At 45.6% G+C, this 24,021-nt stretch overlaps 1 protein-coding gene across 13 annotated transcripts in view; it reads right to left on the reverse strand.

Annotated features, from left to right (window-relative positions):
• Window positions 1–24,021, reverse strand: part of Kalrn (kalirin RhoGEF kinase) — a 603,131-nt gene that overhangs the window by 531,910 nt on the left and 47,200 nt on the right. Inside the window, exon 1 of one of the 13 annotated variants that reach the window (XM_050159720.1) lies at window positions 15,364–15,467. The exons of 11 other annotated variants lie outside the window; for them this stretch is intronic. In XM_050159720.1, the coding sequence (XP_050015677.1) occupies window positions 15,364–15,430 (67 nt within the window). In that variant the 5' untranslated portion in view covers window positions 15,431–15,467. Of the gene's footprint in view, window positions 1–15,363; window positions 15,468–24,021 lie in introns of those variants that run through there. One more of the 13 variants, XM_050159722.1, reaches the window with a different exon arrangement.

The raw sequence follows: 24,021 nt of genomic DNA on the forward strand, positions 1-24,021 counted from the left end.
AATTTCCATTAAAGCAATTATTTCTGATATAATTTTAATTTTGAAATTTATTATACTTTGATCACGGGTTATCTCAAACTCCCAGAGTTTTTAAATCATAAAGCATGTTTTCAAATACATTCTTTGTGATTTCTGAAAACTTCATTAAGTTTGGCTACCTCCCTTCTCTACCTCCCACCTTGCTGATTGTGATTAAAACCAAAGGACCAATTCTTACTTTCTAAATTTTTAAATTATAAGTATTTATTATTCATTTATGTATACATGCTTGGGTATGTGTGTAGGGGGTCATAGAACTGTTTGTAAGAGTTGATTCTCTCCTTCCATCCTCTGAGTCTCAAGGATTGAACTCAGGTCATCAGGTTTTCCAGCTAGTACTTTTACCTGCTGAACCACCTCACAATCATTTGGTCGTCTGAGATAGACTAGCCTTGAATTCATGATCCTCCTACCGCGTGCAGGAAGTACAGGTATGTGCCACCACACCCAGTCTACGTTTTCTGGAAACATTGGCACATGTGGGTTCTCAGGTAGAGCAAGAACCATAATTACACTTCTCTTTCTGTCTCTCCGTCTCTGTCTTCCCACACCCCCCCCAAAACAGGATTGTTAAGATTTATTTATTTTTATTTTTCATGTGTAGGAATGTTTTGTCTACAAGTATATATGAGCCCCAAATGTGTGTCTGGTGCCTGTGGAGGTCAGAAGAAGGTGTCAGATCCCCTAAGATTAGTTACATACAGTTGTGAACCATCACGTGAGTGCCAGGAATCAAAGCTGGGCTCTCTAGAGTAGTAACAAGTGGTTTAAACCAATGAGCCTTCTCTCCAACCCAATGGCTACATTTCTAAAGTGTTAACTTCAGCTGAGCCCAGCCTGCCAGTGACTTGTTTACACCATTCATCCCTGCTCACAGGGCTTACCTTTTGTTCAGAAATCAAGAACCATGTGCTTCAGGCACAGGGAAGACACCTTCCAGCCTCACATGTGCTGGTTTACACATTAATTACACGCTTGATTACAGCAAACTCAGAAGTTGTTATCACCTTCTAGTGATTTATTTGGGAATTACTGGTTAAAATATGACCTTTGAATCATGAAAACAGTCTAATGGGCACCTGAGAAATAGTCTCCTAATCTTTTTTGTTTTGTTTTGTTTTTCGGGATAGGGTTTCTCTGTGTAGACCTGACTGTACTGGCCCAGGCTGACCTCGGTGGTGCACCTGCCTCTCCTTTGAGTGTACCACCACCACTTGGCTATGTTCTCTTAATCTTAAAGGGAACTAAGTGAATATATGCATGAAGAAACAGGCTCATTGGGTTGTCAATTCTGCCTCAACACGTGGAGTTATAGCCACCAGCTTGGTGCTCTAAGGATGGTAGACTAGAGATGCCAGGAATTGGGTCCCGGACTCCCCATTTCTTGTGGTGGCAGGAAAAAATGAATGGGTCCAACCCTTCCCCTGGGAACAACTGCTTTCTATGTTTGTTTGCATATTCTTCAAAGTACTTTATTAAAAAGAACTAATAAGGCAACAACGAGTCATGAGGTCAGAACCCAGGAGAAGTTGAAAATCCAAAGACCTAGAACACAAAGAGACTTCTGCATGAAGAGCACTTGCCAATAGGCAAGAGACAGAAGCAAAATTAAACGATGCTTTGGGAAATCAGAAGGAATGACGGAAACAGAATCCAAAGTTCAACACTTGCCCAAGGAGAAGATGTCCATACAAAAATAACTACTCCCAGCTGAGTTTCTTCCCAGGGGACAGCATCATCTTCTGAGTAAAAGTCTCGCAGAGATAAGCCAGCTCTCTGGCAACCTGAAACTCAGTTGCCTGTGACCAGTCTCCCAGAAACCGCAAGCACTCACTTAGGTTTAGGTGCACTTAGACTGGTGGCATTACCAGGAGCCTGACAAAAGAGAACGAAAATTGTTCCAAGGAAAGAGTTGCCATTCTAGGTTTCAAGGAATTGGGGTCTTGGAGTCAACTTCTTAAAAGCATTAGCAACCAAGAGCTAACATAATTGCAATAGTTACTAAGCCAACAGCTGGAGAATCTAAAGAACTCGGTCCAGAACACAGAGCAACTTTTGTCTGAGAACATCTGCCAATCTGTAAGAAACAGTGGTAATTTATGGAATTTATCCCCATAAAAACGTTCTCAAAATAGAGAACATGACGTAATAAAAAAAATAACCAAACCCGAAAGGAAAAATACACTATGAGCAAAAACCACCAGGAACAACAGACTACAAAAAATGACCCACATCTACGGTAGTGACTTCACAACACACACCTATATATCAAAGATCACTCCATACGGGGTAAATATATTTCATTTTTATTTGTCAATTTAACCTATGGGAAAACAAAGGGAAACCAACACACAAATCTTCACAGATTAGAATTATCCAACAAAAACAACGAAACAAATACACCAAGTCCAAAGAAATTAAAGATGAGCTCAAAAGTGTTTCATGAAACTGGAGAGTAGTTTGGAAAACAGTTAACTAGGCATCCTAGCACCAAAAAGTACAATAATTGATATTAATAAGTCGGTGCACATATTTAATTGCAGATTAGACACAGCTAAGTAGGTAGTTAATAAGCCAGAAGATAGATCTGAGAAAATTGTCTAGAATGTATTAGAAGACATAAAATTATGAAAAATACAGAAACAATAAAGAACGCAGAAGACAGAATGAGAAATCTCAACATTAATCAAGGAGAGGGGAGAAAAAGGAGATGCTGGTAAAGAATTTTCCAAAACTGATCAATTGTCTCACCGCATGGGTGTGGTTCATCTGATGAAGCCAAGCAGACTACATAAGAAACAATCGGACAATACGGAGCTGCTGACCTAACTGCCCAACTTCTGAAACGCTCAAGAGAAAGCGGAAGAGAAGACATACATTTATTGTTTAAGGCATTTGAGCAGGGAGGTGGTGGCACACGTCTTTAATCCCAGCACTTGGGAGGCAGATCTCTGTGAGTTCGAGACCAGCCTGGTCTGCAGAGCAAGTGCCAGGACAGGCTCCAAAGCTACAGAGAAACCCTGTCTCGAAGAACCAAAAAAAAAAAAAGGCATTTTGAGTTTGAACTCAGTCATACGCAGCCAGCTCCATCCTAAATGATATCCATGGGGAGAAAAAAAGCTGCTGCCATTTATAGGGTGGCATGTGCCACAGATTTATGGTGTTTTAATTCTGAGTGAGTGCTGGTTCAGTCGGTAAAGTACTTTCTTTGAAATCATGAGGACCTGAGTTTGATCTCCAAAAGCTGGACACAGTGGCAAGCACTTACAGTCCCAGCACCAGAGAGGTAGAGACCAGTGGATTCTTGGCGCTCACTGGCCACCAAAACAGCCTACTCAACAAGTTCTGGGTCCAAGTGACAGTCCCTATCTCAAAACAAAGAGTCCTCTGGCTTCTATGTACACACACACACACACACACACACACAAAGTGGGGGGGCTCTAATTAATACTTCTTCCTGACATTTACTGTTGTTGTAATTATTCATCTATTGGCACGAGGTGAGAAGGGTGAGAAGAGAAATGCGGTGATGATAAGCTCTCTATAGAGACAGGCAGAGTGCCCAGCTGCAGCCCCTCCTCGTCTACAGAAGCAGGGGATGAAAGCAAGGGAGAAATATCAGAACCTTCTCTTTGTCTTTTCTCTGGGACTTCCCTATAGGGTGAACATAGGTCTGCAACTTGCCCACAAAAATTAATGACTATTTGGACTAAGGGTTCTCACTATCTTATATACTCCAGGTGTCCAAGCATACTTGAATGGGGAAGAGAGTGAGCTCACAAAACTGTTATGCCCATGCCTAGTTTTTTAACTTTGATCTTTCAAAGTCCAGAAAGCTTCCAAAGACAAAGAAGACCCAAGCAGAGAGGGCACTTGCCCCTGAGGTCCAAACCAAGAAGGGGCCACCTTGCGCTCTTGGGTCATCAGGACCTGCCTGTCCACTGGACTTTTCAGCCTGTGGGATTTTATGGAGTTTCCAGCGATGAGAGGCAAAGCATCCCCATCTCCTATACCCAGCAACAATACCGTTCACTTTCCCACCTCTGCTGTGCACACGCAGCTCCCAGTCTGGTCCAGCCTCCTGCATCTGGGATTCTCCCCCTGCAGTAGAGAAGGAGTCAACACCAGGGCTCTCATTTATTCATGTGCATGAGGCAGCAATGAGAGGGAACGGGGAGGAGAATGGACGGAAAGGGAAGGTCTAGAAAAAAGTTGTGGTGGGCCAGACACTGGCGGAAGAAATATCTCTATAATTTCAACTGCTTTTCAACCACGCTTTGTCTAGCTGGAGCCCCCTGGGTGAAAGGTTTGTGTATTACTGGGGATGAGAGTTTGTAACCTTAATTATGTCTCTGCACATTTGGCTGTGCTCATCTTGAAACTTCCAGCAAGGAAAAAAAATGTGGTTTCCTTTACAGTATCACTGAGGGACTCGTACAGGGGCTGGGATCATTCAGATGAAAACACGGATGAGTAAGCCATGCCATTTTGTCTCCAAGACTTACATCCCTCCTCCACCCCTCCACCCCTGGCCCTGTATTTTATTTTTAAGACAGGCTTAAAATAGTTTATAAAATATGGAGCTCATTATCCCATCTAACAGATTTCATTTTGCATGAGTATAGATTAAAAGCCCCATGCCAATTCTTTCTCCTGGGTTTCTGAGGAAGACACTCTACCGCCTTGACCCTGGGCTGAGTGGGATCTTGGGGACACAATTCTGTTGCAGCAGCAAAGAGGCAGGAGGCCCCACTTTTAACTCACTCAGCTGCATGCCCACCACCAGGAAGGATGAAGAAGTACAATTGTGCTGTTGGGGCTTCTGCAAAGTTTGCCTGCATCCTTACAAGTCTGAACCTGTACTAGATGCCCCTCAAGCCCAGGACATCTAAAGTCTGCCCATTCTTCCATATACAGTGTCAATAGCAAAGTTAATGGGATAGAACTGGAGTTGGCAATGGCGGTACAGATCTAAAACTCCATCATTTGGAAATATGAGACAGAGGGGGTTCTTTGAGTTCAAGGTCAACTGAGCTATACTGAAACTATGCCTCAAAAATGTAAATGTAGCTTAGTGCTAAACTACTGGTCTAGTATGTACAAATCCTGAGTTTCCACCTCAGCCCTGAAAAGAATGCAGGGAGTGGAGGTGGCAGAATGGAGCCGAAAACGGAAAGATAATGGAATAAGGCTTCAGTGTGGAGTTTTCACCTCTGGTTCCGCTAATAACAAACTCTGTGGTTTTGGCAAATTAAAACATCTCTCAATACTGAGTTTCTTTATCCCTTAAATGAAGAGGTCTCTCCCATCTAGATTCTCATTTTGCTAGGGATAGATACAAACATGGTCATAAAGAAAATAAGGAAAACAAAACATTTCTCTTATCACTGATCTTGGTTGCCTTGATGTGTCTGGTTTCAACCTGATCAAACCCCAGCTTCGTTCCGTTACATTGAGCATGTCTGCTCTTCACTCCTTACCGTCATGGTCCTTTTCCTTTTCTCTGGTCAAAGCCTTGATCATCCAACTACTCCCAAAGGCAAAGCGTACAATACCAAGTGCACACAGTGGTCACCTGACGTTCCAGTCTTTAACCGCTCCACATGCAGGTGCTGCTTCCACTCCAGGTCTCCTTATCGGTGTAGAGCAGAGAGAAAGGACTGGACTCTTCACGACACAGCAACCCCCCTGAGCTGACCCTTGGGGAGTTAGTCCAGTGACAATGTATCCAGGTGAGCACACAGGCATACATACATACACGCATACATACACACACATATACACATGCATACACACATATATATAAACACATATACACTTATATACAAACATGCATACACACATGCATACACACATACACACTTATATATACACACACACACACACACACACACACACACACACACACCCTTTTCCAGCCCCGGGTTTTCTCTGTCCCTCTAGTTCACTCTTCTATAGAGTAAGAATGGCATCCTCTACAATCATGGGGTAACTGGAAGTTTGAATGGAGCAGAACCCAAACCCACCTAAGGTCACACCTATCTCCTATCTCCAGTCTTAGCCCATGACATTGACTATTTGCTAAACAAGGCATCTGAACTAGAAATGTAAAAGTATTTCCTTATTTTTATTTTCCCTATTCAAAAGAAATAATTATAGATGCACTCTTTTTTTTTTCCCCTCCCAACAGAGAGAGTAGCCCATTCTCCGATCTCCCAACTTTATCTGCAACTTCTAATTTAGCCAGTTCCTGCTTTCTGAGCCACTTCTGGACTTTCTAGCACTTATTGCAAGTTGCTATTATAAACTCAACTGTTGCTGGACCCGTGTGCTACCTGCTCACTCTCTGGAAGGACTGCATGAAGACTTCACGCTTTCTTCATGGTGTCTCCCCAGCAAACAGCACAATGCCTCGAACATCTCGATTCACTGTTGGCGCTCAGTATTTACAAGTGGATCTGTAAGCCCATTTCTGCTCATCATTTTCTAACTTCTGTCACAGTCCCATGCCCCCACCTGAAATAGATTCAGGCCTCCCTTATTGACCCCAGTGCCCCAACAATCATTGGTCTATTTTTACCCTGTATTTTCTGACATATTTCTCAAGCAAACGGTATGCGCTGGCTGCTGCCTGCCCTCACCACTTCCTCCCACTGCAATCTGGCTCCTCATCATGAAGGCACTGAAACAACGCTGCAAGCAGCCATCGGCGCCTTCTGCTACCAAACCCTGCACCATGTGCCATCCCCCTGCGCATGACGAACCCTAACTACCTCTCTCACTCCCCTGAAATCACCGCCCCTCCCACCCTTCAGAAATAGCTTTTTGTGTCTCTGGTTTCCACAAACTGTCTACATTGTGCTGTCTTCCCTGGACTATTGACAGTTTCTCTGTCACTTCTGGGCATCTGACTCAAGATCATGCCCCTCCGACTATAGCTGCTCTCTAGACCCCACAGATATACATACTATACTGCAGCTGCATTCTGTCATCTAAACTCAAGGTTTCAGCTTCCTTCCAGTGTGACTTTTCCAGCTAAACCTAAGCATGGCCCTTTTATCACCCTCAGATATGAAGAACCCAAAATTCCTGTTACTCTTGTCACGCTGTTCTTATGCATCCAAATTCACGTTTTTAAAATCCCACCAGAACCAGGCTCTTGTACTCAGAAGTTGCCTGTGTCTTCCCTCACAAGCATATTCTGGGTACACTGACCTCCTCTTCTTCAGGTAGGCATCCCTTACAGCCCTCACTGTGCCTCCACTTCTGCTTCACTGACTGGAATGTCTGACGTCACTAAAGTTCTATTTGATACTGTGGAAAGATAAACACCCCCAGGTGAATAGTTTTTTCTTTCCCCCTATGCATTTCTGGTTATTTTTACCTACTAATTTTGTTGCAAAGTAATTCCCATGCATCCAAGGTTTTTCTTAGGCCATAAGCACCCCAAGTTATGCATCTTAGGATTCATAGATCATAAGTCCACTGCCTGGATCTTGAGCATTGTTCAACACACACTAGTGGAATGCTATTACCCTGCCACCAATTGTTTGTAACTTGACATGTAAGCATAAAGTGACCGCACCCTCTCTCTCCGGCTTCAGTTCTCACCACATAAGTGTTCTTTCTGCATGCTCTGACTGCCACCCTCATAATTAAGTCGCTGTATTGCTTATTCTGCTGACATTGCGGCTCCTTTCACTAGATGTAAAGATTAGGGAAGACAAGTCCACTGTTTTCTTCAACACTATTCCCAGATCCTCAGAGCATAGCACATAGTAGGTCCTTGGGGTTACTTATTGGATGAAGAAGCACGCCTTTCTTCATTCCGCCCACTTATTTCTCTTATTTATGTTGCACTCATTTAGGGATTTAACCTGAAATAATGCACCCTGATATCATACATAAGTATTATAGGTGTTACTGGCGTGTGTTTGGTGGCTATTGTAGGTATTGTTGCATGGAACTGTGGCACACCAGAGTTAGGAGAAAGAATCTACTTACAGGTAACCCACAACTGGATAGAAGGATATAAGAGACTCACAGAGGCAACAGCTAGTTTGTTGGTGGTGGTGTTTTGCTGTGTTAAATCTTTTTCTTTGTATGGATGTTTTAAATGCATGTATATCTATCTGTGCACCCCGAGTGTGCTTGATGCTCACAGAGACCAGAAGAAGTCATCAGATTTTCTTAGAATTAGAGTTACAGATGGTTGTGAGTCATCGTGTAGACGCTGAGAATCAAGCCAGTGTCCTCCTAAAAACAGGCAGAACTCTTAACCACTGAGCCCCTAACCCATAGCTTTTGGTTCTTTAAGATCCTTTCAGGAGATGAATTATAACATTCCACAGAGCTAGAATCTGATCTCCAACCCCTCAAAGGTCCCTGTAATACCTGTAGACAGTATTACTACTTCAACTATTAACACAATATCTATGGTTCTCACAATTTCACTTATCACCTCCATCCACAAAGAGAAAAGCAGGCCATCGCTTACACCAGAAATTCATTTGGCTTTCTGACCATCGAAGAGAACACCTTTTGGCCTTCAACAAGCATTAAACAATCCTCAATGGAAGAATCAACCCTGGGAGGCCGTGTTACCCCAGGGGAGCCTTGCTACTTTCCTTTCCTCATATCATAGTAACCTCTGCCCCACTGCTTGGAAACCCCATACTAGCACTCCAAAGAGAGGCTATCAGTGTCCTCTTCCCCCAGGACTTGGCCTAGATACATCGTACCTGGCAATCTCACACCGCGGACAATGCAGTACAGTGATACCCTCTCCTCCTGCCAACCAGGGAGGTAGCTGGGCACAGTTTCACATGCACGCCCAAGATGGAGATGCAGGGAATCATGAGACACGGTCAGCATAGGCACTAACCCTTGCTATGTGGAAACAGAGGTTGTGGCTTTTCTCTTAGTGCTTGCATGATTTCAGCAAAATACCTCCATAAGTCCGTTTCCCATCTGTGAAATGGGAACCGATGTGGCCTGCCCCAGAGAAGGGCACTGCAGACCAAAGGGGAAGGTAAGACACTAGCAGTTATCCATTTCTCACTGTTCTCCCTTTAACTCCTTAGTAAGGCTGTGATGATCCCGTTCCCGGGAGTGTTCAGATACTCTCTTGGTCGACATTATTTCCTAGATTTCCTATTAGGATACAGCTTTGACCCAGAGGAAAATTGAAAAAAAAATGGTGGGGACAAAGCCCTGCCCTCCACTCACAGTGGGGAACACTGACCCCTGAGAAGCAATTAAGCTACAGAAATCCCAGAGGAAAAGCACTGAGTGCTAGCTCGCCTTGGGTGCTGGCCACACATCCTGACTCCATTGAAGCTCACGGCAATACCGGGAGGCGTGTATTGTTGCTCTCCACAGGAGCAGGCGGAGCCCCTGGTTCCTGCACCTGGCACCTGAGGGCCCATGGCTCAAACCAGAACCAGGTGTGACTAATTAGGGGTACTTTCTCTGGAGGATACAGGCGTCAACAGAGACTGAGAAGGGGAGGGAAGTGGGTCATCATCTATAAAGAAGGCTTCCAGCAGTTGGAGAGAAAACAAAGGGAGGTCTGAGGAGGCTCTGGGGGAGACGGCACAACAGGGGGTTGCTCTGGGACAGTGTTTCCAGCCGCTGATCAGATAAGAGGTCTCGTTCCTATAACAGACATATGCCTGTGACTTTAAAAGCTAAATTAAAGTAACTTGGTCTTGTATGAATATTCAGCCCAAGGGGAAGGATGTTTACAAACAAAACTAAAACTCCAGCCCAGGAGAATACACTTTTCATCTTTTTCTCTTCTTTTTCTCAGTGACTAGTCAAAGGATGTAACGCATCATAGAAAAAGTGCATCCAAAGAAGCCACAGGTCACACCAAGTGCACACACACAGCCACTAACAAGTACAGGAAAGCCATCCTAGGTGAATAGTCAGAGCCTGCGGCGGGCTAGTCTAAGTAGAGATTCCGAGTGGACTCAAGACAGAGACCAAAGTTGTGCAGGCTGTCAGCAAACTAGAGACAGGGCATTTGCCAGTGACAGGAACCAAGAACAAGAGCAAGTAAGGACAAGACTGTCCAAAGAGCCTTCACGATCCAGGACAGGTGAGCAAGCTGCCTCCTGAGCCTACACTGCACTCGGGCAGAATCAGTCCTTGGCTTGGAATGTTTGGGAGTTCTGAAGGTTGAGACAACAGAGCACAGTCAGTAGGGGAGATGGGAACACCAGTGAAAAGCTCAGATTCCTGGCCAGAGTGGAGCCTCATGCTATGACGTCCATGGACAAGAATGCCCCTCCCCTCCCATCTCTCCTACAGTATGAAAGGGATCGTCCTTTCTCTGATTCCAGCAGAAGGTGGGCAGTGCCTGCCTAACGATGTAGAACTTACCTTGAACAAATTAGGAAAGATTTTTCACATACAATGTAACAAATTGTCATCCTAGGTCCAAAACCTGAGGAGGCCAGAACTGGGACCAATAAACCTAAAGTAAGCTGGGGCCAATCAACCTTCTAGAACACTGGACGAATGTTTCCCCAGGAACATGATGGAAACTCGAGGCTGAAGGTAGGTCATGATAGGCAATGTCTATGATTTCGAAAGAGAGTTGCATCAAGCATATCGGAAGATTACATTCAATTGCATTTTGTTTCTAGTTCATCTTTACTCTGAATGTGCTATTCTCACGGTGACTCTGTCATTTCTCTTGTTGTTTTACCCCAGAGCCATTTTGCCTTTGCTCTCTGACATCACATTAAAAGATGGCAACAAGCAGCCCCCGGCCTTGGCTCCATCAGAATCACCTGCAGAGATGCCAGTGCCAGTCCATGCCAAGGGTTCCAGTCCAGCTGCCTGGACTGGGGTTGGAAAGAGAGTGTGAAACTATGTACGCCGAAGTTTCTGTCCCACCTGGTCCCGCAGCCATTCAGTCCCAAAGAAACACACCAAAGCTTATATTAATTATAAGCTGTATGGCCTATTAGCTCAAGCTTACTATTAGCTAGCTCTTCCAACTTAAATTAACCCATAATTCTTGTCTACGTTTAGCCACATGCCTTGGTACCTTTTCTCAGCGCAGCATTTTCATCTTGCTTCCTCTGCATCTTGCTGGTGACTGCGTCTCTGCCTTTCCTCTTCCCAGAATTCTCCTAGTCTGGTTGCCCCTCCTATACTTCCCGCCTGGCCACTGGCCAATCAATGTTTTATTAAAGCAATATAAGTGACAAATCTTTATAGTGTTTATGATGGGAACCAGTAGGTTTCTGGTTCAAAACCCCAAGCGCTTTATGATAGCCATCAGAATGCAGATGAAGCACTGTGAAGAAATCAAGCAGCCTAAAATGTATGCTGTGTATGCTCCCAAACACCGTTTTCACCCCAAAACTTCTACACTATACTTTCTTTTATATTATTTTTAATTTATTCCAATTTATACATAAATTTATTTTTAAAAATAATGGATTGGAGGTAAAAGCCCATTGGTGAAGAGGGCTAGAAAGACAGCTCAGTCTTTAAAATGTTTGACTTGCAAGCATAAGAATCTGAGTTTGGATACCCAGAAGGCATAGACAAAAAGCAATACACGGTGGCACATGCTTATAATTCCAGCACTGGGGAGGCATATGGCAGGAGGAAACCTGGAGGTCACTGGCCACCCAGCCTAGCCTACTCAGAGAGTTTCAGGCTGAATACAAAACCCTGTCTCAAAAAAAATAAATAAAAAATAAAAAATAAAAGGAAAGAATGAAATGAAAAGAGAAAAAAAAACTCAACTCTTAAGGAACAGCAACCAACGTTGACCTATGACCTCTATAAGCATGCACAATAAAGAGAGAGCGAGCCCACAAGAAAAGGCGTGGCACTGAAGAGGAAGAGGAATTCAAAGTTAGAGGGCAGGAAAAGGAGAGGGAGAGGACGGTGCAATGGCCCAGCCTGGGGGTCAAAATCGGCAGAAATTTGGAGATGGACTGGAAAGTAGCAGGCAAGCTGTGGGCAATGGGGGTACAGGTATCATGAGTGTGTACTAGTGTACCAGAACAGAGAGAACAGGCATGAGGGGCAGAGGCTGAGGGGACAGGTAGGCTGGACAGGCAGAGACACCCGTGGCCCCAGGTTAAGGCAGGAAAGTTGGAAGGGTACAGAGAAGGCCGGAGTGAAAATGAGGAACTAACAAATGAAGAACACACAGGGTTAGAAGAGTCCACATGGATGCATGCGGTAAGATGAAGCACAGGCAGCATAGCAGACTCGAACACTGGGAAGAATTAATATCCTCCATGCTAGAAGCTCAGCAACATCTGTAAATCACCAAAGATCACCACACGGGCTGGTTTTGGTAGACTTTCCCACATGCTGGTGAACCCTCACTAGACCCACCAGGTCCCTCAGGAAACACCAAAACTCAATACTAGCGAGGTTGCTTCTTGCATTTCTTATCTGCATGAGCTTTTTTCCTCTCGTGGATGTCTCCATCATGGCAACTATCTCCTTAGCCAACATCTGTAAGCCCCCGAACCACACAGGCAGTAGAACAGATAAACAGCAGGCAACACACACAGTAAAAACAGAGTCTGTTATTAATGAGAATAAATCATCCATATGCAATGTCTGAGCAAACTGACAGTGCGTTATCACATAAACCCTCCTGTGCAGCACAGTTAGGCTCTCAAAAACAAGAGGCTTAGCTTTTAGGTCTTACCAATAGCTGAACAATGGTGGGGGAGATGAAAAATGTGTCTATGGTAAGAAAGCCCACACAGTTGTTTTCTGAAAAGTTTATTTCTGCTCTGCAGTGTGTTCTGATGTTTCCCTCCTTTCAAGTTGTGTAAGTCGCAGACTCATTTCTCCTCCAGTTGCAGCCGAGCACACAACTCAGGCTGGCAGACAGCCTGTCCATTGTTTCAGCTTCCCGGGCTAACCTCATCGTCCCTCACACCTCTCCACTCTTATTCCCTCCTTGCCTTCCTGAGGCTTGTGACTTTCAAGATGGCATAAGGCACAGCAACAGCAAGAAAAAGATACAATCCTAAAACAGATGAAAGGAGCTAAATTCCGTTTCCCTGGAGATCCGAGGGAAATTTGTTCTCTGCTCTGAGAGGCAGGTTCATCATTCACTAATTCATTAATTCACTCATCCAACTAATATTTACTGAGCATTTCCCATGAGCTAGCTCAATCCTCAAAATATGCCATTTCCTAAGCAATGCTGGCTAACATTACTAAATTTGCTATAGAGAAAAATCTTGCTTGAATGTGGATATATGTCGTGTGGACATATTGCTCATAATACTGTATTGTCCATCAGCTAAAACTGAGTGCCAGGAGCAATGTCCAACCCATGACAGCCTGGAAATCAGATGCCCTAAACAGTCTGGATCTTCACATTAAGGAACTCCCTACAGACACTGTGTACAGGAATGACCATGAGCCTACACATCATGGCCAAATGTGAAATGCACAGATACACGATTCTGGAAGCCAGTTTATGCTATCTAAGAGATCCATCAATCCATAAATTCACTACTGTGAGATGCTTTTACAGGAACTACTACGTTCCCTGCAAACTCTATGGTGTGGGTATTATTAATGTTCCCTTTCATGAGCCAAGACTAATGAGCCAAGGACAGATTATTTATTCAAGGACCCTTAGAAAGTAATGAAGCTAGCACCTGAAACAAGTTTGCAGTTCAAGGACTCCAGCATTTTATGAAAATTGAAAATAAATTATTATTACCATGGCTTATATGTTGGCATCTACTTTCTTCTTTAAATTGGTGGGATATGCTAATCTGAACATGGCCTCTGTTCACACAACTATAAAAGCTCTCTACGCCACTAGCAATCCCCCAGCAGCGTACTCAGCTCGGGGTTATTGCATGCCACCTGTTCCTGTCTTTCCCAGGACACCTGCAGGAGAGCAGGAACTAGTGTGCCCCTAACAGTCAAGGGGCATTCTGCTCACAAGCAATGGGATGGGTAGTTCATCTGCAGCCTCTCACTTAACCCCACAACAACCACTTAAATCGGCACCACGACCATAGGCATCTTTTTATACAAGGAAGGAGACAGACATTGCAGGGTACTAACTTGTCTGAGATCACACAGCAAAGGGTGGCTCTCTTACCCCCTCCCCCCCCAGTCTGGGATCCCTACCAGCACAAAATTCTGGCTCCCTTCTCAATCCTCATCTCAAGTCTGGCTTCCCATGGGTGTTTCTCAGTGCTAGCGAAAGCCTGCTTCACTAGTGTGCTGGCGTGGGTTCCTCCATCTTTGATTTCTCCCCCCGATAAGGCCCTGGTACATCTGCTCTGAGCAGCTCTGCTTCCCCCTAACATTTGCCTCCTGGTATACCTGAGACTACCCCTAATGGGGGGGGGGCAGTTTGGGGTAGGTAGTAGAGCTTTTTCAAGACCATATCTTTCATCAAAGATTTTTGTCTCACTCTTGCCAAAACTTCTTAAAGGAGCCAGAGCTCTCAAAAGCAACATTCAACATTTTATAAACCAATTACTACACAAAGTTCACAGTGGCCTTTCTTTACAGTGGAAGGTCTGGACTTGGATGATACTACCGGGAGATTTGATTACATTAATAAATGAGGGTGAAATGAATTAAGGTCAGAGTAATTTGAAAAGTCAAGCTGTCTGTCTCTTCCTTTTCATAACCACAAATTCTGCACAGGATCTGTGTCTGTAGACAGTCCACAAAGGGAGCTGTCCCCAGGAAAAGTGCTGTAACTCCACGATGCCAAGACGCAGTTAAAGGGGAGGAACTTCGCATTTACTAAGCACCTAGTGAGCACGCTGGCTATGATGGTATGTTTTCCATGCAGAGATTAAGGAATTCGTGCATGGTAAGGCAGAGAGGTCCCAGAACGCCCATTTCTCAGATGGGGAAACAAACTCAGATGAACACACAAGTCCGTGTAAGGTCACAGATCTTGGCTGAGACAGAAGTCTGCATAGGGATGCCCCCAGCTTCCGCTGCAGGGACCAGACTCCTCTCTGCATCACTCCTAAGATGCTGGAGAGCCCGACGAGACAGCTTAAGTTGCCAGACTATAACACTGAGCCTGGAGGAAAACCCAGCAAGAAACATGATTGGTGCTGTACAGCTGCTCCCCATCTCCTGCTGGGTCACACGTGTCCCCAGAAAAGCAACCTTTCTTTTATCTGCCACGGTTTGCTCCCTGCTGTTGCTCCATGCCTTCTCCTTCCTTTTCTTCCCCCACTTCCCTTTCTCAGTGTCTATGTCCCTCTCACACAGACATGCTTCTACACATACACCCATACACAGACAGACGCACGACCAGATACGCACTCAGGATACCTCGATCCAGCAGCCGAAGCAAGCGGAGATACCAAAGATACCACTGGTCCCAGAAGCGGTCCGTCATCCCACCCTGAACTCATCCTTCACAGCCGGTCTCCAGGGCAGAGCCTCATACCACCACCACCACCACCAACCGACCGACTCAAGGCCAGATCCGCTGATGTTGGGCTCACACGCAGCCTGCTCTAAGCAAATGCCTGCCTACAAAGACAGCCACCAGTCCTCCCACACAGAGGCTGACTGTGCCGGGAGCCCGTTTCACAGCAACAAAGGAGCAAGTGCAGAACAACGCCTGTGCAGACTGAGCCTGCATGGACCCCAGGGAAGGCTGGAGTTGCGGGAGGAGGGGGGAGCCAGGGAGGGCTCTTGCACAGTAGCGAGGTTTGAGGTAGCCCTTGAAATGAAAATCTACAGACAAGGCCACCGTTAAAATTTCATTCTAGTATCTCCTACCATACTGGCTTCCTGCACCTCCCACACAGAGGCCAGAGGCTCTTCCAATAGGACGATGAATGGGAAGCCAGACACTCAGCCATTCTGGACTGTAGAACTAGTCCAAAAAGTCCAGAAAGTCCATCTGCCTCACTGCGAGACCTCGGGTACTCTCCATTCAAGACTGCTAGACCCTCACAACCAGAAAAGGGCTTGTTGCTCCTTTCTTTCTCCTTCCTCTCACAGATCCTATTAGGGAGACAGCCTGGGATCTGAGGTGCTGCATTCAAGTTCAAATCCCAGTTCCTACTTAACACCTCCTGGCCTTGAGCAAGCTACTTCAGTCCTTCTGCCTCAGCTTTCTGGGGAAGACCAGTATTTGCTTCACAGAGGAACTGGGAGGCTCAGTGCATAGGAGGGAAGCCCCTGGCATCACCGGAGAGTGAAGTAGACAAAAAGTGCCCTCCGACCTTCTCTGCCCTTAGAACCTTGGTCCCTGTACCTCTCACCCTTCAGTCCTTATCCAGGCCTCTGCTCCAACACCTCCTGCCAGAGCCCATTCTCTCCATGCCCCTTCTCAGGGCCAAACCCTAAACTTTCCAAAGTCTGACTGAAACACCACAAATGACACAGAATCTGGGCAGCCTCCCTGATCTCCCTCCTTTGTATGTCATTTCAATCTACTTCCTCCCTGGCATAAGAAACTTTTCCCTTACTGGACCATCAACTGCATGGGGTTCAGATCTGATCCTTAACTATCCTTGGGTCCTCCAAAGCACCTGACACAGTGCCTTATCTCAGAAGCATTAAGTCAACAAACACAGGATTCCAGGTAAGCCACGCCATCTTACCTGGATGGCAGGAGAAGTTTGCTACTGCACCCCAGCCTTCCAATAATATTTCAGGCTTCAAAAGATGCAAGAGGAGGGGTGGGATGCTCTGTTCTCACCTGCCTCCAGACTGCTTAGCCAGCGAGCTGGCCACGTACACGAGAGGGCTGTCTTTCAGGTAGCAGGGTGTCCTGATGACAGAAATGAAAGCAGAGGGGACTCCAGGTCTGGAGCATCTCCATTTCAACAGCCATGTGCATATCATTCCTCACAGTTTTGTCTAGCCTGGCCTCCACCCACCCACCTGGCCTCTATCGGGCAGCTGGAGAGAGGGGGGCTCCTCTAGCATCCACCATTCCTGGGACTCTAAGGTGAAATAGTTTGCATGTTTCTGAAGGACTCAGACTAGACAGGAGGCCTGTGGGGAAAGCTAGGAGAGGGGGGGGGGGAGTAGGTGAAGCCACAATTCTGCCCCCTGTCCCTACCCAGCATCCCTATTGCCTTAGCAGGCCTTTTTAAAGGGCAGCTGTGGGACACAGCAGAGTCCTCGCCGCCCAAGAGGCTACGGCTCTGTTACTGCAATTTTTTTTACTGCCTTAAATGGACAAGAATCTTGTGAGTAGCTACCACAAGAATGCAAAGCCCCCTCCTCTCTCCAGCGAGAAATGGCCGAGTTCTTCCCCTTTTGTGAATAACAAGAATCCCTTGCTCACACATGACCAGAACTTTTTAGTTCACAGAGTACTTTCACATCTGTCAGCTCCTTCAAGTCCAAACAACCCTGCAAGAATCACCTTCCCTGTCTGCAGAATGCCAGACCCATGTTCCAAGAAACTGAAAAATTTACGTCAAATGATGCATAGATGTGATCTGCCTCCCCCTTGCAGAGGTCTCTGGGGCTCACTTCCAGAGCGAATGTAACACCTTTCCTCCATACTAGGGCCAGATTAACAGCAGCGCTTAAGAGGCAGGGCAGTGCCCGCACGCCATGCCACAGGCACGGGAGGGACAAAGACCCGACAAACAGCCTTTGATATTGTGCCTTGGAACCTGGCTTATGGTTGGCCAGAGAGTACATCTCCACATAAGAATGCCAAAGTCAAGCATGAACTGTAAGACTCCTTCCATGGCAGAAGACCTGGCCAGAGGGGCTGTGAGGGAACAGCATCACCTGGGAAGCAGACAACCCTCATGCCCTTATAAGACCATGTACAAACTGCAACGCTCTCCGGGTGCCGATACTGGGCCTGGAAAAGGACGCTACCTCTGTCCTCTCCCTTACTGGGTTCCATTCTCCACAGAATAAAGACTGGTAAAGAACAGCATGGGTGTAAGCAACTTCCCCCGCACACAGTGAACCCTGGGGCACAGCATCACCCATTGGGTCAAGCCCAGGAGGAACCCATTCAGTCTGGAATTCTACTTTTGGTTGGCTTCAACCCATTAAGCAGGGCTCCTTGGTGCCCCCCAGCCCACCTCCGCTCATTTTTACTATTCCCACAGAGCCTCATAAGCCTTCCTTGAAAACAGCCATTCTAGAAGTTGAATAAAATGTTCCAAGAGACCGCTAGGATTGCCATTCAGCTGGAGAGCAATTAGAAAGGACGGGATATTGCCAGGACAGGGCCTTATTAGGTAGGGATTTTGCTGTTGTTTTGTCTTAAACAATGATGACACGGTGGCTCCTTCTTTCATCGTGGTCAAAGCAGGCACAGCCATTCCTGCCGGCATGGCTCCGTCAGCCCACTGCAGGCCAGCAGCACCCAGCCACAGCAGAGGGCTGCTGCCTGCCCGGGTGCTCAGCAGTTACTTAGTGTCTTAACTGCGACGTGTTCCCTTCTCTCCAGTGTTCCTTCTTCCATTCTTGGCACTGCTCTCTCTCCATCTTTTCACCCGCCCCAGAGAAAAACACTGTGTTCCCAATCAGATAAAGCCAGCATTAAGTGGATGGAGCAGAAGGCAAGCAGCAGTGAGGGAGGAGAGAACCAATCACATCCCAAAGCTTTTCGGCTCACCTCCCAGGACAACTGGGACCACTCATGGCTCAGCAGCCCTAGCCACACTCCTCAGGTATGTGCCGCTAACTGGCAAGTGAAGACCACACAAGCGGTGGCCCAGCTGCTGGCGTCTGTGACCCAGAATGGAGACTGTTTACACGGTGTTCTCCTCCTACCCTACTCCAAGAAGGAGGCTCCGCCAGGCTGCCATTTTGCCCTGCAGTCTGCGCTTCGGCAGCAACATGAACCAAACGCTCTAGCAGACACCGTCCTCAGACACCTCCCACGGCACTTCTGGCCCCTCAGCAATTAATGCCCGAGTGGTAAATGGAAGTCAGCAGCAACAGCTCAGAAACTTCAGCCGGAGAATGTCACAGGCACTTGCCAGTCTCTCCTGGGACAGTCCCGTGTCCCCAGGTGAACAGGCTCCTTGGGTCCACACACGAGGATGCTATCTTTAAAAAGTATCACCCAGACGCTGAAATTCAAGTCCACCTCTCCCAGGAGGCCTCTCCCAGCTAATCTCACCCGTTCTCATTCCAAGTCCTCAAACTTTAATGGGCAACAGATTCACCTCCCAGAGGTTTGCATCTTTAACCAGCTGCCTTGGGTGACTCAGAGATGGTGGCTTGTGTGCCTGGTCACTGCTCTCCTCCCTTCAGCACTAGCTCCACTGAAATAGTCTGATTGAATTCTACAGAGTGCCCTGTCTGCTCGCACACCCCAGGAGTCCAGGTCAGAGTGACTCTGAGTTCCCTGTCCTGGCAGGCTAAGGGAGATGTAGTGGAGGGCCACACAGGAAGGGCGAGACGAAATGTACCTTAGACCCAGAGCTGATCCTCAGCTCTGCACAGGTTTCAGAAGACATTGCCGCTGCCGACCACTACAGATCTGTACAATGGCTTTAAACGTCACCTCAAATATTGGTCGGGCAGCAAGGAGGAGAGACCAGGGCTGATTAGCCTGCACCGTCCCTGCTTTTGTGTAGCTTTCCTGTCGTTCACCTCTGACCTCTGGGAGATCTTATCTCTCTCCCTTGACCTAGAAAGGTATCACAAAACCTCTTACTGCACTGGCTCAAACCACACAGTCAAGTAGAAGAAACTTAACCTCCCACCCTTTTCTGCCCTTCCAGAAAGCCACAAGATGCTTCACGCTGTCCTGAATCTCCAGCTTCGCCACCCCCAACAGCCCCAATTAACCAGGAACTGTTTCTCAGTCTTCAAGAGCCCCTCTCTTCTGGGTCCAGGTCCCTCCTGAGTAGGCCCCGTGTATCGTGGTATGATAATCCCATCCCTTCTGTGGTATTTGTGATAACAGACTTTTACTAGGCCCTTAGGAGATCTTGACACTGGGCCAGAGTGTGGCCTACAGTGAAGGATCAGACCCCACAGAGCTTTTCACCTAAATCTCCCAACCCTCCCAAACTCACTTTCCTAGAAAGACCATGATGACCTGGCAGACAGCCTATCCTGAAACACCTACATTAAAAGTGAAAGCCAAGCAACCTTGGAAACCCGCTTGGAACCCAAACGGAGGGGACTTGTCTATCCAGAGGTCATGGTGACCTGAATTCCTTCTCAGCATGGCCCCTCCATCTCATTCCACTGAGAGCAGTTTCTTCACCCTGGAAGGAACTTCTGTGGCTCCATGACCTGAGGACACCTTGAGGCCATGGGCTGCCTGCCTCATAGGCGGTGAGTTTTCTCTCTGCCGCATCCCCAGCATCTGAGAGTCAGGAAGTTGAGGTTACCAATCACTGCCACAGAAAGCAAGCTCACACAGGCCCTTCAAGGGGTCTCTCCCGTCTCTCCCGTCTCTCTCATCTCACACCTTTCCTCATCTCCCCCAAACCCTTTTCAAGTCCTACCATACCAATTCTAGCCAAAAAACCAAAGCACCACACAGTTAACACAACAGTTGGCAACTGTGAGCAGAAAGCACAAAAGGATGAAAAGAAGCTCACTCTTCCCCCAAAGAAACACTAAATTTTGGTTAGCATATATCTAAAACCAACATTTTTAAAAATATTCTCTGGGAAATTTCTCCTTTTAAAGTGTATAACATTTGGATGAGAAAACTGCAATTAAATCAGAGATAAATACCTTAGTATTTACATGCATGCACCATCTAAGGTAATTTGAATATCTTGGTTCTTATTTTCTTTACTTTTACTTTTTCTAATTAATTGTGTGTATGTGTATGCACGCATGCACGTGTGTGTCTCAGAGGACAGCATGCATCCACGTGTGTCTCAGAGGACAGCATGCATGCACGTCGGTATCTCAGAGGACAGCATGCATGCACGTGTGTGTTTCAGAGGACAGCATGCATCCACGTGGGTGTCTCAGAGGACAGCATGCATGCACGTGTGTGTCTCAGAGGACAGCATGCATGCACGTGGGTGTCTCAGAGGATAGCATGCATGCACGTGAGTGTCTTAGAGGACAGCATGCATGCACGTGGTGTCTCAGAAAAAAGCTTGAAACAATCAGTTCTCTCCTTCTACCACATGTGTCCGGGAATCAAAACTTAGGAAATCAGTCGGTGGCAGCACCTATACCCACTGAGCCAGCTCACTAGCCAGACATGTAACTCTCACCTATAATTCCTTACTGAGGAGGCTGAAGCAGCAGGAACACAGGTTCATGGCCAGCCTGAACTACAGAATGAGCCTTTCTCAAAACACCAAAAAAAAAAAATCGTTTGCAGTAATTATTTTCCAACAAATGAATTACACTGATGTTTCTTTAAAACCATTAGCCATGTGGACAACCCTTAGCACCACAGAGATGGGAACAAACCTTTCTACAAAGGTGTTAGGTGGAGAACAATAGTGAACCGGTTGGAATCCCTGGAAGTCCATCAATCCTGGCCTCCAGTCATGGGCAAATATAGCCTCGGCAAAGACATCAAGAAACACAGACTACATACCTTCAAGAAGGAAAGCACTAATAGACTTGGGTGGGAAGGTTTACCCGAGCATGAGATAGACATTTTACTTTCTTCCCTACTCTCTAGATGGACACACAAGCCACGTGAGAATCAGGGGCTGGACAGCAGTTGTGAGAGGCCTACTTATCACTGTGTGTGTTTTTACACTTTGTGGACTCTTATCATTGTACCACACTGGCTAACTTTTTAAAAAGACATTTTAAAATAACGGAGTCAAGAGTAAATAAAACCGCTCTTGGAGTTTCCTGCCACATAGAGGAGAACCGTGCTAGACAGAACTTCCTAGGAGTCCCAACATCCATCACAGCTTCCACCGTGTGAAATAAGGCCACTTTGGAGGTTCCTGCCCCCCCCCATCTCCCCAGTAGAACCTAAGGAATCTGCACAAGTCAGAGCAGCCTGGCCACCCCGATAATCATAAGAAGAGATAAAGTATCTAAACCATTACAACTTGGGGGAGTCATTGTAGTGTAAGAGACAGGGAGTGGCAGACGCATGAAGTGCAGGCAGAGGCACAGACGAGGTGAGGTCATGAAAAAAGCCTTGCAGAACGACTGGCTCATTTCACCTAGAAGACAAAGAGCATGGCTAGTCTATTTATCTACCTGTCTACCGATCTCAGAATTAGGATCCTGAAGACAGGGTTGTCACCAAGGGTGTCTAATTAACATGCTTGCTTGAATTTTAAAAAGAAGTCAGACGTTCTCTGACAGGAAGTGAACGCATCTGATTTGGCTGCTTGCTCTCATGAGACTCGTGTTTTCTAATTCACGGGACTCTACAGCTCCAAGATTTTGAAGAAAATATATTTAAAGCCTATATACAATATTCAACAGGCTAGATAATCTATAGCATCTGCAACTATTTAAACTTAATGCTAAAAAGAAGTTAAATGTGTGAAACAGCACACGGTTTTCAATATTCCTTGAGGATACACAGGCGCGAAGAAGCTCAAGACCCACTCAACTGTGGCAAACCCACACAATGGGAGAGCATAGGATACACAGGCGCGAAGAAGCTCAAGGCCCACTCAACTGTGGCAAACCCACACAATGGGAGAGCATGAGACTTGTGGGAAAGAACCAGGAGGCATTCTGTGAATTAACATGCCAAGATCTTCGAGATGAACCATTGAAGGGTTGGGGCTGCAGCTCAGTGGTACAGAATTTGCCTTATATGTGCAGTTTATAATCTCTTGGTTTTAATCTTGGGTTTAATCTCCAGCACCACTCCCATACCTAAAAAAATAATTACATTTTAGAAAACCACTTATAAGTGAGTATAGGTGATAACTGTCTTTCTGGGTTTGGGTTACCTCACTCAAAATGATGTTTTATAGCTCCATCCATTTGTCTGCAAAATTCAGGATGTCGTTATTTTTTCTGCTGTATAATACTCCATTGTGTAAATGTACCATATTTTCCTTATCCATTCTTCAATAGAGGGGCATTTAGGTTGTTTCCAGGTTCTGTTTATGACAAACAATGCTGCTATGAACATAGTTGAGCCCATGTCCTTGTGGCATGATTGAGCATCCTTTGATATATTTTAAAGATAAAAAGCATAGAAAACCAGCCCACAAATCACAATCCAAGAGAACCAAGATACCAATGAGGACCCTAAGAGAGACATACATAGATCTAATGTTGCAAAATCCAAAACTCTGCAGACATCTTTTTTGGTTTCATGTTTTAGATTGTTCAGCCTAGAATTAATATTCAATGACTTTTGGTAAGAAAGTGGTAATGTATAGATTTAGATTGCTTTTATTCACAAAACAAAACACCCAAAGTATTCACAAGAAACTAATAATACTAATGGCCACCTGTGGAAAAGTGCCATGGTGGTCAGGCAGAAGAGTTATATAAAAATCCCTATAATGTGTTGATTGAATTTTTTAACATTGTAAATGCATTATATTTAAATATATTTTAAGTTATCACAGAAAAAAGTTGTAGGTAAAATTATAAAATCATGAACAAGTGCCAAAATAATACCCAAGAGAAAACTGTTTCTCACATTTGCAACAATATGTAATTCAAAAAAATTAAGATTTTTAATTTACAAGGAGCTACTAAGAAACATTAGGAAAAAATTAACAACATGATACAAAAATAACTAGAGATATAAACAGACAATTCACAGATACGGAAATACAAATGTCAGAGAAAAACTCTACAGAAATTCAAATTAAAAATAATAACAGCTGGCCACATTTTATTAATCAGCTTGACAAAAACAGAAAACAAAACCCAGCCTAGCTAGAGACAAAACTGATATAAGATTTTTAGGTACCAACTTGGCATTACTCATCAATATTGCCAGCATGCATAACCTCCCACCCAGCAATCCCACTCTGAGACCCTCGTCTACCGCAGGGCCACCTCTTACACACATCACAGCACATCAGGCTAAGAAAATAAAAAAAGGAAGCGCAAACT

This window comes from Alexandromys fortis, unplaced genomic scaffold (genome assembly GCF_014885135.2).
Source record: "Alexandromys fortis isolate MF-2015 unplaced genomic scaffold, M_Fortis_MF-2015_v1.1 scaffold_119, whole genome shotgun sequence".
Taxonomy (NCBI): domain Eukaryota; kingdom Metazoa; phylum Chordata; class Mammalia; order Rodentia; family Cricetidae; genus Alexandromys; species Alexandromys fortis.